Here is a 17000-nt window from a genome sequence, read left to right as displayed (position 1 = left end):
CATTGAAAAAATTAAAATTTTGAATTCGAACTATCTAAGACCGATTTCTATAGTAAAAAATTGCCAGAAAAACGATTCCGTAAAGGGTTGTTTGATGTTTGTCATAATTCCGGAGATATCGAGCAAAATGGTTTTCGAACCTCCAAAATTTTGGCTCTCTGGCGACAACTCAAAAATTCAAACGGCCATAACTCGGTTATTTGTTGACAAAAATTTAAAAATTATTATGTTTTTGGATTCAGCGTGAAATTCTGCGTAAAATGAGACCCAAATTCGTTGAGTTTGCTTAATAAATAAACGAGGTATTGACCAAAACTATTTTGAAAACATTATTTTAAGGTGATTTTCAATCAATGTTTTTAAAATGAAAACGACGATTAATAGCATTGAATTATACATCGTTCGAAAGAGGAGCTCAAAATCTATCTAGTGGCCAAAGAGATCTATCGGACAAATAGTTTACGAGTTATGGCCAAAAATAAAAAAAATGAAAAATTTTCATCGTTTGAGTCGTAACTTTTTTTCGCGAAAAATCGACTATCGAATTTTGGGCTCTTGAGAACATTTTCTTACATAAAATGAGCGGAAAAAAAGAATGGCGCAAACCGCATCTCAATATCTCAAATAGTTTCCGAGATATTTAGCTTTAAAAATTACGAAAAATGAGAAAAAATGAAAATCAACTTTCCGAAACTTTGATCGGCGATAACTCGGTTATCTGTTGTCGGATCTGAACTTAAATTCCAGATTTGGAATCTGCGTAAAAATCTGCGTACATTGATGTAAACAACTTAAGTTTACTCTAAAAAATAAGCGACATATCGATATCAGATATTTGGCATTGTTTTAGTCATGAATTTTTGCGAAAATTTGCAAATTTCGTCTGTAGAAAAATCAAAAAACTATTTCTTATGTAAAAAATCGCGAGAAAAACGATGGCGCAAACCGCATCTTAATATCTGTGATCAGGTTTCAGTAGACGAACACGTCAAAATGACAGTAAAGCATAGCCCACACTGAAATTTTCAAAACTTCTTTCTCATAGGTTGAATGCTTCTGTGAAACCCAAAGAGCAAAATCCTCTTTCCCATGGCAGTCTCGTCCATAAAAAATCACCGCCCTTGCCGTATTAATAACGTAACAAAAGGGCGTTGTATCAGTAGCATATCATAATACCACTTACGCGAATGCCTTACGCCCTTTACTTACGCGTGTTTGCCCCCCGCCGAAACTTGTCCATCCTAATTGGTGGTGTTCTCTCAAACAACACGTGTCTTATTTAACGTAATTTCGGCAACATCCATTTGTATCCGAAATTGTATTATGTTCTTCGCTTTTATATGTAACGAGATTACCTTTTGTGTTCAGCTAATGGCCATCACAATGCTTACTTTTACCATAATTTCGGTCTTTGCGGTCAGATTAAGTTAAGGCACTGATATGTGCTCGAAAGCTGTCAAAGAGAGGCTTTCTATTAAATTTTTGCGGTACCGAAATGTTCCGATCTGGTTCGTTCAGCGTTCGCTCGTGATAAAGGGGAGGCTATTATCTGGTTTATTAACCCGGGCAGTGGCAACGGGAATCTAATGTAATAATACAGTTATGTGGGACATAAACACTCGCCCAGACCCTAATGCTTTCCGTTTAGGCACGTCACTGACGTCTTCAATGTCTTCATAATAGCTTTATCCGACGCCGGCGAGTACATTGTAACGTTTTATAGATCTTCCCCTTTGATTTCGGGGATTATTATGACATATTTGGGGGCTAATTTATACGGCGCAATCTGACGGAAGGGCGAATTTACATAATGGGATCTATTATGCTATTTACATTTTGTGTATTTATTTTCGTGTTGTGTTTCTTTTTTCTTCAAGTGCTTTTTGTGTTATTTCGTGGAGTTGGGGTAATTGGTGGAGGTTTCCCGAAATAAAAGCAGTATTGCCAACCAATTATTGATAACCGAAAGCCCCTGGTGTAAAAATAAAGAATTAGACGAAACAAAAGACGCTCTTAACCAAGCAGTCGGCCAGTCGTTTCTTGTTGGGTTTTCGCCGTCGCCTCCGCTCGATTATCCTCTGGTTGGCATCGTGGAACCAAATTGAAACACTAGCAAATGAAAGTCGAAAAATAAGAGTGGATATCGATTGAAAAAAGACAACAATGCGAATAAATTGGGGAGCGATTGTTGGTTGTGATTGTCGTTTACCCCAGCAGGAGACGTCGGCTTTGATGTCGCTTTTTAATCAGTCTCGAATATATCGGAGCGTTTCTTTGACATTTGACCGAATAATCCGTCTTTTATACATCGAGACTCCGGTACGAAATTAAATAGTTGCCGGAGATATAAATGTGAATATACACGGAGGAAAACGCCACAGCGGCCAATCACGCTGTCGGTTACCGCTGACCCGCAGCAATTGGGTTCAATCAGCGGTAATTGATTAAGACCACGAGAGTATAAAGCTGTGCAAACTACCCATTTCATCGATCACCCACTAACCACTTACACTAAATACACCAACTTGCACCTGATAGACGCTGCCGAATAAACGCCTCGATTAAACGGCGAGCCTTGGACGCCAAAGGCCGCGCGGATTTCAATCAGCCTTTGTCCTACACTAAACCCAGTGCTAAAAAAAACGTCAACACAAAAATTAAAAAAAAAAACAAGAAAAAGAATTGTGGGTGATTTTCTTCCGTTCTCGGCTCACTTGATCCGAGCGTCTTCCGTGTAATTCCGTCAAATAATCTAGGTTTAAATTACCCGCAAGTTGTAAATGATTGAGTACAAATTCGAGAGAGGGTGAAAACATCTGGATACTTTTCCCCCTTGTTTGATTTTCCGGTAGTTCTCCCACTTTCCACGGATCGACCAATAGAGCGGCCTGTAAACTACCCCGTCGGTTCACGAGCACGGCCTTCCAATCACATCTGAGGTTTTCAAAGTCAATATTTGTGACTTTACGCGAGCACGAATTTGCCGGTTTCGATTGTAGGCGGCGGCCCGTCACCGATTTTCGCTTAATTAGGGACCGCGACGGACATTGCACAATGTGCGAATGCCGACACAACGGATTTTCCGATAATCGGGTGAGCTTTTTGCGGACACAATGGACGGCTGTTAACAAGCCGAGCGTGCAGAAAAGATCGTTAGTTAGCAAAACACGGCCATTGTCACCTTTTGTGTTGACAACGAGGTCTTAAGTATACCTCGAAGGGCACTTTGGCCGAATGTGAAGAGGTGCCGCAGACGTGGGATTTTGAGGAGTTAAGAGCTGCGCTGTCCGCTCGACTAATTGAGCCACCGTTGCGACCCGATTCGAACCCTATCAAAGAGCTGTGTGATGGAAACAGTTAAAAATCTTAGAAAACAACGGATAATTTCTCGCGTCCCATTCCGGCATTCCGTCTGCTGGCGCCCGTTGTCTCACATTCTGATGTTCGCTCCGTCAAGTTTCCGCTCGAAAGGATAATCCCTGAATGTTGACAAATAGGGTCTTAGGCGGCCACGGCGTAAGGACTATTCTAAACACTTGATCATAATTGAGAGGCACTTAAGGTGCTATAAGAGCTTACGGAACGGATTAGAGGTATTACTCTTAAGTACCCTCAGAAGTGCAAAAGCGAATTCAAAAGTGGCGAGCTCGCAGAAGTGAGTGCTTAGTTCAGCCGATTTCGACGATTTACATTTCAGAACGTTTTAGAGATAAATAGCTGAAAGCTGTTTCCGCTTCAGTTTACGTAAGGACTGGAGGAATTGTTGCTTCGAATGGGAATTACCATATTTCGCTTCGAACCAAACAAATCAGGCTAAATAAACAACTTTCTGTTTTTGGATTTGGGGTTATTTGGGGATTTGGGGTTATTATACTTTAACTGTTGGTAATACACAAATTAATTAGCAAATCTAGAGGGTATTTTCATAAACAACCAAACAGACTTAAAGTTACAATAATATTCTTGAATTTTGGATGATTTACTTTCCGAATTAAATATTTATAGTCGGACTACATGATAGTTGGCACTAGATTTAATTAATTTATGTGACATGCAAATTTCAAATTAATTTAATTTAAATTAAACGTGAATCAACCCTAAAAGATAAATTAAAATAATTTGAATTTACAATTATCAGGTGTTCAATTGAAAAAAAACTTAAAGTTGGCGTTGAATCTTGATAGAACAAAACGTGGTGATGAACGCATGTCTGTTATTAGCCCATACTATCGCATTTGACATTTGACAGAATAGATCAGTCTGGATTTTTTAACTTGGTGTCTTTGGGTTGGAAATACACATTTATTTTAAGCTAAATTTGATTCACTGCTTACATTTTTCATGTATCGCACTCAAAAATCCTTTTAAGAGTCATTAATTTCATTTTACAAAAAATTGGGTTAGGTTGTTTTTTTTTTCAACACACGTCAAATTGTTTCCGCCAACTTGATACCTCTGTGATAAAAATTCAACAAGTTAGCGTTGGAGTTTGGATTCTGTTGGTTGGTAACTCTGGCAAACTGCCTCGGGTAATTTGATGTTTTATCATTAATTGATTAATGTCATTGAAATGAACGTAATGTCGGTATTAAAGTTGATCAGTTCTGTTAAAGTTTGATATGATAAATTAAAGTTTAAAAATCAGCTTTCGATTAGTGAAATTATTTTTGAAATTCTATAGTTTTAATGTCAAAATTAGAAAACGTAGAAAAGCAAAAAAAATTACACCGTGTTTCAAAAAGATTTTCATGTAGTCGGCTATGATTTTCTATACAAATTAACAAATGCCGCTTTAACAAAATAATTAGAACGTTGGTTACATAACTTCAAGATAGTTTTCAAAAAAACTGACTCAAGTTTTGCAATTTTTTGTTTGTTTAAATTTTTCCCTATTGGCGATTTTGACATTTGACAACTGCCACTGTTGACACAAGTCTAAAGTAACTGAAATAGTTCAGACAGTCCAGCCCGGGTGGCACAAAAAGAACTAAATTCCAAAGGTAACTAGATGAAAATCATTTTAAAACTTGGTGTACAATTTCCGAAATTTTTGAATTTTTTAGAAAGTTGAAAATTGTCACACTCGCGTAAAAAACTAGTTGAGATGAATAATTTCTTCAAATTTTACTGTTTTAGTATCGAAATTAACTAAAGTAGACAAATAAATAATACAGGGTGTTTATAATTGTTTCTAGCATCAAAAGTGGCTCTGGAATTCCTGCCGTGCACTATTTTGCCGCTTTGTTTTTATAGTGAACATAACCATCTTGAAAATTATTTAGTGTTACTTACGTCAATGACGTTGCAGTTACAGTTTTGTGTTCATGTTTTTGATTTTCAGGTTTTAAACCACAACGAAAACATTTTATTTCTCAAAACTTACTTTGCTCCATGTTGAGGTGAACTCAAATGTCAGTTGAAAAATCGAAATCCACATTTGTAATGAGCGGCAAAATTCTTTGACATTTCATAGCCACCCTTGATGCTAGAAACATGTATAAACAAACACCTTGTATTAAATTGCGTCTAAAAATAAAAATTTCTAAAAACTGTTTCTTTTGTTCTAGAATTTTGGTTTGTGGCACACTTGATGAGGCGCTTAAGGTAAGTTTTACTGTTTGTATTAAAATTAGGAGAAGTAGAGAAATAAATCTAAAATTCCGAAATTTCTGGGTCTTCTCAAGACGGAATTTTTTAAATTTGTCACTTGTTTTTGAATTTTGAAAATTTACACGTTTAGTAAGTCACTTAAGAGGAATAGCTTCCCGAAGTTTTAGTATTGTAGCGTCAAAATTGGCAGAAATAGGAAAATAAATCTAGGTTCTGAAATTTCCTGGATTGTCTTAAATTAAAAATTTCTAAAATCTGACGCTTGTGTTTTAGAATTTTGAAATTTGGCACATTTAACGAGTCACTTAAAGAGAGTATCCTGCAGAAGTTTCACTGTTTTAGGATCAAAATTCTTCGAAATAGAGGAAAAAATACAAAGTGTTTTAAAAACAAAATTTTTCGTTCTTGGCGGCCGCGTTTTGTTTTCCATTTAAGATTGAAATTTCGGGAAACGCGGAAATAAAGTATGTCAGAATAAGAGAATCTGGAAAGTCGCCCCATTCCTGGGCCGCCTGTAAATAAATCAGGAGTTATTTTAGGATCGATGGTTGAGAGAGTCCCCGAGGAATCGTTTCCACATCTTGTCTTGTACGCGTCATCTCCTCAAGATCGGGGGTGGAATCGTCGGAAATTAACCCTTTTAAGTAACGCCATATCCTAAAGGAGTGATTTGTAAACAAGCAAAATTCTTCGACAATTTTCCGTTAAGAAATCGGCGTAAAACGAAACAAGCACTAAGAGCCAACACTTCAAAGGGGTGGATGTAAACAAAGACGCGCGAATTACAGCACAATATGGAAGAAAAAGCAACAACACGAAATTGCACATAGCACAACGTGTAAAGTATATGTATAAGAGGCCCTCTTCCAACTTGTAACCGTCAAGGGTGCGACAGAAACAGCACCACTCGAAAATGCGCCGCTAAAGAGAAAGAAAGAATATCAGGTAAAGTTAGGGGTGTTTCTGTTGAAAGAGGGAGTGTCCTCAATTTCACCGCCCTCTTGATCACACAAACTCTCTCAAAACACTTACAACCATTTGGTCATAGACAATCTAGTTGTTTGCCGACGATATTTATATACCGAGCGATACGTAAAAAGTGCGGGACGTCATAGAGGGTGGAGTGATAAAATGAGTTCGCCAGTGCGGGATGTGGAAGTCAACGTGGTCTCCAGTCCGGAATCTTCAGGATCGCCCGAACCGGAAAACTTCAAGTTGATCAATCACATTTCGACACCGAACATTACGTGCTTCCCGGTTATCAAAACCAGTGACGATGACAAAACGGACAAAGACGTCCTGCCCAAAGGACAGAAGAGTGCGGGAGCTTCGACGAATTTTTCCATTTCGAGTATTTTGTCGAGGGCCGAGCCGCCGGTGAAGAAAAACGGATTCTTCGCCGGGCAAAATCTCCTAGATGGAGGCAGCAACGACGCCATGCTATCAAGGTAAAAACGTGCCAAACTAATCACAATACGGTAATAAAGTTAATAGTTTATATCTAACAACGGCGATATCTTCAGATCTGGAGGAGGAACAGCTGCGCCTCAAGAATTCGCGGCTTATCTAAATAAGATCTGCTCTAGTGATAAACTAGTTTTAATTGCGTGTCCTTCTATTTCCATTCTATTAATTAACAAAAAGCCCGCTTTATCCACGTGGAAATCTGCGGAAAATTATGCACCCATAGGTGTGATAAAAGTGGAGGAAAATTGTTGGTGGTCTCGTGGGATTTTTTATTTTGCGGTTGTACGCGGCGACGTTTTTACTACCCAAAATATATCAAGAGGATTTAAATCGGGTGCATGCAATGTGTGGCAAACATTCATGTTAATGTCTTTTTAAACAGATGTTTCTCGGAGGTTTTACAGGCAATAGAATTAAAAAAATTAGGTTTTTTTTTCGCAATATGTAAATTAGAGCCGTCTGTTTCTATTGCGACTTAATTTTCTCGGCATTAGCATGAAATCTAGAGGGGTCTTGTATTAATTGGAGTGTTAAAAAATCCAAAATGTGCGTTAAAAAAACGGAAACCATCATTTATCACACTTTGATATAAATATTCAAATACAAAATGTTCTTCTAATAGCCGCGATGAAGCCCGGCGATAATTTTTTTCGTCTTGTATCTCATTATCTGTCATGTTTAATTAAAATTGATGTGAGAAGAAGCCGCGGGAAAAGTAACCGATCTGAATCCTATTGAAGTTTGGTGGTGTGTTTGTTCCTCCGCCATTATAAATCAAGTTGATACGTCTATAATTTCGCAAGTTGGTCGAAACTTTCTTCCCGTGCAAGATCTCCACTTAAGGCATTATAAAGTTGGTATTAAATCACGGTTAAAAATTAAAAAGGAGGTGCCGGGAATCGATATTCCAGCGGTCCCGTGAGGCAATCTGTGAACTAAGTCTATCTGCCATTAAATTTGCATCAAGTTAAGTGTTCTTCTTCAAAGAGAAGTCGGCGAGCGGAAGAAGACTTCCTCAGAATTCCCTAAGAAGCTTACTACCAGTTTAAGTGGCTCGATATTGTGACATGATCGATAAACAACTGCACGTCGTGCTAGGGACATTTTTGCGCGGAATTTCCGAAATGATAAACGAGGTTATAAATTATTACCAACTGCCCATTATCACTAATTTATATTTATAATGAACTGATAAAAATTTCATTCGGCGGAAATTCACGAACGCGCTCAAAGTAAAAACTGTCGAGGATGTCAAGACTTAAATCTTGGCTTTGTGGATTATAAGAAGACGCCTGAAGGGATCATCTCGTAATCATCTTAAGTTTAAGGCCCCCTGAAAGTTTCTCGTGTGATTTATCCGAAAAATGTGGACGTCACTTTTTAAACACGTACCGTTTAATTACAGGTTGGGACTTATGACGCACTTCGGCGCCCTCGCCGCCGCCAGCAGCCGCTACGCCGCGCTTTGTGGGGGCCCGACGGACCCCCGCACGTTACCATGGTACTGGGGGCGGATACCCTCCCAGTTGCCCCAAGAAAAATCCAGTCCCAACGGTGAGTAACTTTGCACCTAAATGGAAATCTAAGTAAAGGAGATTAGCACCGACCGAGAGGTATTTTTATTGTTGGAAGCGATTGCGTTTCGTGTAACTGTCAACGTTGTTCAAGCCGCATTTCTACGGCTTACGTCGATTAGACTCAAACTTGGCGTAAGGTTTCCGAAACCATTTTCGTGCTGTTTAAATACTCTCAAATATTGGAGCGAATCTCGAGCGTGTGGAATAAAATCGATGGAAAATGGGAGACGGAGGGGATTATAGATTTCATGGCACACTTTCTGGATTATGTGATGATAATAAAACCATGAAACTGATCCTCTTTCTTTCTTCCAGGAGGTTCGACCAACGACGACCAATCCCCTCCTGTTTCTCCCCGTGACCCCCCAAACCCATCCTCCACTTTAGAAACCAGCAGATCTTCACGTCCATCCTCCCCGTCGGACCATCAAAGGTCACCGACTGGGAGCCCCCATCATCATCTCCCTTCGACTCACCCTGCGTTCCTTGACCAAAACTATTTAAACATGCGCTCAAAGAGTCCGTACCGAGAAAGCGACAACATGGTAATAGACGAAGAAGTTGAGGAGGACGAAAGCGACTACGACAACGACAAAGATAAGAAAGTCCAGAACTCGAATCTCAGTCCCGGAAACTCCCTTTCCAACAAACGGAAAAAGAAGACGCGGACGGTGTTCTCCAGGTCTCAAGTGTTCCAATTGGAGTCCACCTTCGACATGAAGAGGTACTTGTCCTCTTCAGAACGCGCGGGGTTGGCGGCAAGTTTACACCTCACCGAGACACAGGTGAAGATTTGGTTCCAAAACCGAAGAAACAAATGGAAGAGACAGTTGGCGGCGGAGTTGGAGGCGGCGAATATGGCGCACGCCGCCCAACGACTAGTCAGAGTACCGATTTTGTACCACGAGTCGGCAAATTCGACGATTCGACATCCGTTCGAACAGAACCACGCGTTAAGTCTGCACCATCCTCTGGAAGTGAGCAGAGATGGGAGTACCAGCGGGAGCAGTTCCGTTACGTCTCCAGCGGCGTATCCCAGCTCGTTGTATTACCATCATCAAGCGGCGGTGGCGGCGGCAGTGCACAATTTACCATCCAGTCCAGTGAACCGGCCGCCCATGTCTGGGCTCGTCTGAAGTGCAAACTTACCAATGGGTTCTTGTGCAAATTTTTGTTAATCAAAACATGGATTGGTTTTCGGCCTCGTTCACTTTTACGTGCAAATTATTTATTGTAGATGCTTCGTGTACATAAATGATTGTAATTATATTTATTTATTTATGTAGCTAATTGTACATATCGGGTTTATAAGCAGCTACCACAGTTACCTATGCGCCAAATAATTAGTTAATATTTATGTGTATAACTGTGTAGTAAGAAATGTTGTTACAGTGAATAAATGGACTGAAAAAAGACGTTTTTTTTATTTTTCCCGGATTTTTTTAATCGTGTTACGCACACAATTTTTTTCACCGGTTCGCAACATTGGTTGTAAATCCACATTTACACCTTCGGGCTTGGAATTTTGCGCGTAAGTGTCAACCGTCAAATGGGAAATGACTTTATGGTACAGAATGTCAATTGAACCACAGAAATAAAAAAAACTAGAATTTTTTATTTTTTTTTTAAGTTGTAACTCTGGCAATTTCAACTGTATGGAAGCGAAATTTAAGGGGGGTTGTGAACTTGGTTTGCTGGTTAATTATACCGAAACACAAAATTTTTCAATAGAAAATACAAAATTGAAAATTTTTTGTTTATATGTATGACGTATTGAGAATTTTCAAAAATTTCCAACTTTGGGAATTTTAACGCTAGAAAAATAAAATGTGGCAAGGCTAGTGGTCTTAATTCGCTTATTAATTGTGCCAAATTACAAAATTTTACATTTTTTTTTTTTATTTTTACGAACCAAATTTTTTATAAAAAATCGTAACTCTGGTAGTCTTAGCGCCAAAATAAGTGAAATTTGCGGAGATTAATGGTATTAATCTACTTATTAAATTCACCAAATTTCAAGATCCTCGAGCAAAACCCACAAATATTAGAAATTTTTTATTTTTATATTGACAAAAACTTTTAAAATTCCAAAAATCTATAGGAGAAAAGACAAATTGCAACGCATTTTCGCGTTTCCACGGCTAAAAGTGAACCCTATTCTCACCTGGTGCTAGATCCTTCAGAAAAAATACTTCTGGCAGGTGATGGAAGTAATTGGGGGTCAAAAATTTTAGCAAATTTCCGGTACACTATTGATAACGTTCCTCTGTAATGAAATGAGCGACCCAAATAATTCGCGATACATTTTAATAAAGTACATCAAAAATGTTTTTTTTTTCTTAAAATTTTCGCATTCAGCTGCGCGTTACAACGTGCAATTAGCACGCGGACACAATCATCCACCTAATCTAAATTGAAGGTTATCTTTCCAATAATATTTTTTTAATTAGGGACCTCATGTGGTTTGGATCAAAAAATGCTAATCTTAATGAGTGCGAATAATTAAAAAAAATTCCGTTAGATTTCTAATAATTTCGGCAGTTGTCGGTGGTGTGTATGAAAATAATAATTAATTAGAATTAATTACGGGGAAGAATGTTTCGCATATTAAAATCGCAACAAGCCATCGATGGTATCTGCCGATGGCGAAATTAGATATTCGTTAAACGGACGTTTATTATTCGTACGTTAGCCATCTCCACCCTCTGCAAAACCGGCGGCGTAATTAGACCATTAATAAGACACGTTTTTCGCCAGTAACCACCAATGGATGTGATGGGATAATACAATTAAAGGTGGAGACCCATCGTGCGGAAAAAAACGGAAGGTTGTACTTATGGGATTAAATATTATTCGTCGACAAAAGCGACGCCCCTCAACTGTAATTTCTAAAATTCAAAGTGTGTTAATTGCGAGTTTGAAGTTAGAAACCGCGGGGGTTGCTTACAAACAACAAAAAGTCGTTTCCGGGGCGGTTTTCCTCGCACAATACGAAACTGTGTTTAAAAAAATTTTCAGGGGCTAAAAGCAATTTGTTTAGTGAGGGTTAAACATCGGTGGCGATTGAACTTATCCGTCACTATCGCAAAGATTAGCGATTGCTTTTAATTCGAGTTTAACTTTAATCATGTCGTTTTGAACATCTGGTATTCTCCTATGAATACAATACAATGAAAGGATGGTCGTTTTGAATTCGCTCACATCATTTTAATGGGGACTGCTTGACTCAGATTACATACGCTGATGGTCTTTCCTTTTATATAGATTAATCGTGAATCGAAGGGCTTTTTATTCGGAATTTCCTGCACGATAGAGGTTATTGCATGTAAACGATACCTGCGACAAATTGGGCGATTCCGCATAATCGATGTTCACGATTGAACTGCAAAAAATTACTAAATTTTAACACCGACAATAACTTGTTGAATTCATTTTTTTTTTACTATGTTGTAAATTATTCTTTTTTGGATTCGCGTCGCTCCGCCGCACTCTGGACATCCAAAAAACTGTTCTTTTTCTCATTCGACAGAATAACACGCGACTAGTCCGTCATCCGTGAAATACAATTAATTTGGTAGCCAGCCCTCTGTTTCCATAATAAATTGTCATTTAATTTGCATATTAGTACATTGTAACCGTTCCGACGAAGATTACAGAATTTTGTATTACAAAGAGAGACATTACCATAAAATGTAGTCTAAAACCGAGAACATAAGATGGCCAGCTTTTGGGAACCGTTGAATTTTAGTGCTCAAAACATAAAAACTACTAAGGTTGGCGAAAAAAAAACAGTTGGCGAGAGTGACGTTTCTAACGTTAAAAGTTCAATTTTGAGGTTAAAAATTCCACCAGAATTTTACCAAAATAAAACAAATGGATCTGACATTAACAACAAATTTGGAACCACAGTTCCAAAGAGAATTTAATTTATGCACATCGCCAAGTACACTCTGATTTACCAAAAATCTAAGATAATTTGATTTTCACCATCGTTTTTTTTGCCCTTTTGCCCATAAGAATCGTAGTAACATGTCTCGAATTTGAAGTTTTTCTCGCACGTTTCTCCGTAAAAATTTGAAAATTTTTCTCGAAAAAAAAAAATTCGACTCAATCGATGAAAATTTTTAAATTTTTGTTTTTTGACCGCCATTCGTAAACTTGTATCTTACCGATCTGAGATTTGGCCAGTTGATAGACCTGCTCTTTCGATTGATGTATAACTCAAAGGTATTAAACATCATTTTCGCGTCGAGAAATTTCAATGAAAATTAGCCTAAACTATGCGAATTTTTAACGTACATCAACAAATAGAGAACCAAATTTTTGACGGTTTGAAAGTATCCATGCTCAAAATCTCGGAAACTAGGACAGATGGAAAGTTGTAGTTTTCGCCAACGATATTCTCGCGATTTTTAGCTAAGAATTTGTTCTTGGATTTTTCGAAAGTCGAAAATTTGATTTCTTGAAAGTAAATGTAGGATCCAATTTTCTGCTACCAATTTCGCGCTTATTTTTGAAGCAAACTTGCATTATTTTGATTCGTTCTACGCAAAATTTTACGAAGTTTCTAAATCCGGGCTCAAAATCCACGTACGACAAGAAATAAATGAGTTATGGCCGTTTAAATTTTTGCATAGAAATTTTTAGTTTTAAGTTCTATTATTGCAATAAAATTCAAATTCCTGTTCCCAAAATTAAACAAGATACGGGCCTGGATTGACTTGACAGTAAAGTGTCCACTTTTAAAAGATCACTACTGCAAAGATAAATTATTTTTAAATTTTCATCGGTTTTGACAAGCATTTAGTCATAACATTCGTGGTGCGATCCGGCTCAATGGCCCAAAATACCAGCCCGTTTAATAATAGCCTTCGTTGTCAATCGAAGTTCAGGTTCTTCCAGTTGTGTCCCGGTGTTCTATTAAAGGGATTAATTGGCCGTGGTGAAGAGAACGAATAAGCAAAGGGCCGGGGATGGCGGATCAAAGTACTCGGTTGCTATGTGACCATTGATTGATGTGATTTTAACACACTCATTAGTTCGTGTATCCGACCCTATATATACGAACGTCTAAATGGCGTTGCCGGCTCTGCATGTTAGTGTCATATAACTAGTCCAAACCACCGTGCGTCATTCGTTCGTTTCAGTAAAAATAGCCGCGAATTTCCCCGTTTTTTCTCCACCAAAAGCCCTCTTAAAATACCACGAAACCCAAGCCTCGAATCTTGGGTTTCACTCGAAACTCTTGCTCTTTTCCATGGGTAAAAATGGCGGCAGCGCCGCTCCCGGGAAATCCTGAACCCTGACTAAACTAATGTATAATCGTTAGGTAACATGCACGGTAGCGGAATTACACAAATTACTTCACAAGCGAGAATACGGTAACTGCAGTGTGCTTTATGCTCTGCCACTTCTCTCTTACACTCTCCGTTTTTGTCTGCACCACAAACTACGAGCTGATAACTCAATTTGCGGTTATTATCGATGTCTTATTGCAACAATGTGGTTAAAGTATCAGAGAAACGTTCTAGCGCACCGCCGGCACCGGTTTAATGAGCGACGGTTGGGGCTTTTTGGACGATTTTTCAAAGTTGGAGACCGTGACGGGGGTAATCAATCAACGATTCCAGCAAATTGTGGAATTGGAGGTGATGCTATCGGAAAGGGCATTAAAATGCTAAATTAAGGGACCACACATTGGGATGGGGGGCGATTAATTAGGAGGCTGTCGGAAATACTCGATGGAGAAAATTGATGGAATCACGAGATTTCGATCACGATACCAAATTAGGTTATTTTCATGAAAGAGTTACTACTCAATAGGCCTAGTGGTTAAAGTAAAGATTATAGCACGAGTTACATAATATACTTTTTAGGCCGCCGTCCTTTTTTAATGTTTTTGGAGACAAACTCATCCTCAGTTACCTTTGGAATTCCACAGCGTGTCCTTAATTGCCACTTTGACAGCTGTCAATTTTGAGGTTATAAGATGAAAACTGCCTTGAAATGCAAATAATGGAAAGCAAGAGGACGTGTTGTGGTTAGTCAAATTACTTGACAGAAACAAAAGACTGTCCCTTCAATCAAAGATGTGACTTGAAATTTCAAAGCCAACTGAGTTTTTATTTGATCTCTCGATATAAATAGGCCGCAAAACGGCGTTTGTTTATCGGTTGGTATTGCACTGTCATCAATTGACACAAGAGTGTGAGTATTTTAAACGAGGTTAAAATGTTTTATTTAAAATAGTTACCAGGAGTGCAACCTTAAAGAGTAAAAGTAACTAGATCTGATTCTTTAAATTTTGTTGACCTAAAAAATAGTGTGGATCACACGTCCGAAGTCTTCGCAATTTCGCTCAGTCCTTCAAAAGAGCATTTTTCGGCCTTTTGATCCAAATTACTAATAAAATCTTGCACTTTTTACAAACATAATTGCAAAATACTTCATTCTAGGCCGTCAATTTGGAGTTATTTTAACGTTCATTTTACATCTTTTAATAAGCGCATTTTCGACTAAAATTGTAACAAATTAAACAATGATAGGTAATCATAAAACGAAACAAAAAATAAGTGTTTTTTTTTAAATAATTTGTTTTTGTTAAATAAAATTATTAATTACAATCCGTTGTTTCTGAAAAAGATTTTGTTTTGTCTAAATTTGTATTTAGCAAAACATTCTGTTTTTCTTAAGAGTTATGTATATTTTCACAGCACACTAAGAATTTGTCATTGTTAGAATTTTTTAACCAATTTAAGTAGTGGTCTTATTAAAAAATCGTAGTAAGCCGAGTGTCGAATTGATTATGATAAGGTTGGTACACCTTGGTACTCTTGTCAATTGTTTGTCAAAACTATGAAATTAACCAATAATAAACGTCATTTGTTAACATCTGTCACTTGAAACCTCTACATTAAAAAAAATTGGTGGGCCATGGCTTCCGTTCATAATTTGACATCTCTAAGAAAACAATTGAAAAATAACACCTAAATGTCAATTATGACATTATGAGTCATGGCCAGCCTGACTTTTTTTAAGCGCTCACCGGCAAATTTCTTTTCCGCATTTTCAATGAATAGGCACTAAAGCTTTTTTGATCGATTATAACGGATTTATAATTGAGGAGAAATCTCTTGTAACTCTCTGGAGACTTTTTCAAAACGTAAAAATTGAAATTATTGAATGCAGTTGGTAGAAATGGTTTGTGGCCGAATGAAGACGTTATAAAAAAGGCGTAAAAGAATGCAACGAGCGATTTAATTACAACGGATTGTAAGTGAATTGTTAAATAATTAATTAGTGTAAAGATCGCTTAAAAACCGGTATACATAATTGAACAATAAAGTCGGTCGGAAATAAATTGGTATTTTGGTTGAGTGTGCAGGCGAGTCGAGGCGCGTGCGTTGACAGATAAAAATCTAGATGTTATCTGGTATCGGGGAGGGCAACTAGGCATGTTAGCTAATACAAGGGGTCTATTAAATGATTATCTAAGCAAACAAAAATCATCTATTTAATTAGAAATACACTCGCACCGGAAACCGAGTATTTTAGGGTCGCGTGCGGAGCCGCACGGCGGTGGCCAAATTTTAAATAATGTGCATTTAAATTGATACGTTTTTTTTAGCGGATGTTCTTTCAAATTATGGGGTTCTTGACCGTCCCAACGAAATATAACGAGCATGAATGGAAGAGAGGAAAAAGCGCAATTAAAACTTTGCCAAAGACAATGGGGTAATATAAACGCAAATGCGTCTGGATGAATTGTTTTTTGCAACAAAAGCGACTGAATAGAGCTCTTTAAATATAATAGAGGGGCTACTTACTATGAAAGCTTTTAATTGGTGGTGAAAGCTCTCGCTGAATTGCTACTAATAGATGGAACGCTTTTAAAAATAGAGACTGAAAAGGTTTTACTTACACCGAAGCCCAGCATTTACAAAAATCAGGCAAGCCATAACACCAAGGTGTCACTTTTCAATTGTTTTTTCAGTTTTACCAACTACGTAATGTCTACGTAATTTTTTAGCTTTTTATTAATTTTATTGGGGCGCCATCTAGTGGAAGATTTGAAAAGTGCAACATTTAACGCCTCTCTAGCAAATGCCGCCTACTCGACCTCATTTTTTTATCGATATTAGAAGTTTGGCATAGTTTTAGCCATGAATTTTCGCGAAAAATTGCAACTTTCGACTTTTAAAAAATCTAAGAACTATTCTTATGTAAAAATTCGCGAGAAAAACGATGGCGCAAACCGCATCTCAATATCTGAAATAATTTCCGAGATATCGAGCACGAATTGTTTCGAACCGTCAAAAATTTAGCCCTCTGGCGACAACCCAAAAC

The 17000-nt window shown here is 37.8% G+C and overlaps 1 protein-coding gene across 1 annotated transcript; it reads left to right on the top strand.

Annotated features, from left to right (window-relative positions):
* Positions 1-6637: 6637 nt before the first annotated feature.
* Positions 6638-9882, top strand: Hmx (H6 family homeobox). The gene is made up of 3 exons (XM_088045618.1): positions 6638-7058; positions 8483-8631; positions 8970-9882. Exons 1-3 carry the CDS (start codon positions 6742-6744, stop codon positions 9788-9790), a joined length of 1287 nt encoding a protein of 428 aa, XP_087901744.1. The 5' UTR covers positions 6638-6741; the 3' UTR covers positions 9791-9882.
* Positions 9883-17000: the final 7118 nt, after the last annotated feature.

This window comes from Gnatocerus cornutus, chromosome 9, assembly GCF_029298725.1.
Source record: "Gnatocerus cornutus isolate USDA-ARS CGAHR chromosome 9, icGnaCorn1.1, whole genome shotgun sequence".
NCBI lineage: Eukaryota > Metazoa > Arthropoda > Insecta > Coleoptera > Tenebrionidae > Gnatocerus > Gnatocerus cornutus.
The sequence above is the reverse complement of the archived record's forward strand: the minus strand, read 5'-3'. Positions and strand labels throughout refer to the sequence as shown.

What these genes read in the sequence shown, in the direction of transcription:
- Hmx (XM_088045618.1), top strand. Translation starts at nt 6,742, where the DNA reads ATGAGTTCGCCAGTGCGGGATGTGGAAGTCAACGTGGTCTCCAGTCCG. An exon ending in AACGACGCCATGCTATCAAG is followed by an intron (nt 7,059 to 8,482) that starts GTAAAAACGTGC and finishes GTTTAATTACAG; the next exon opens with GTTGGGACTTATGACGCACT. An exon ending in AGAAAAATCCAGTCCCAACG is followed by an intron (nt 8,632 to 8,969) that starts GTGAGTAACTTT and finishes TCTTTCTTCCAG; the next exon opens with GAGGTTCGACCAACGACGAC.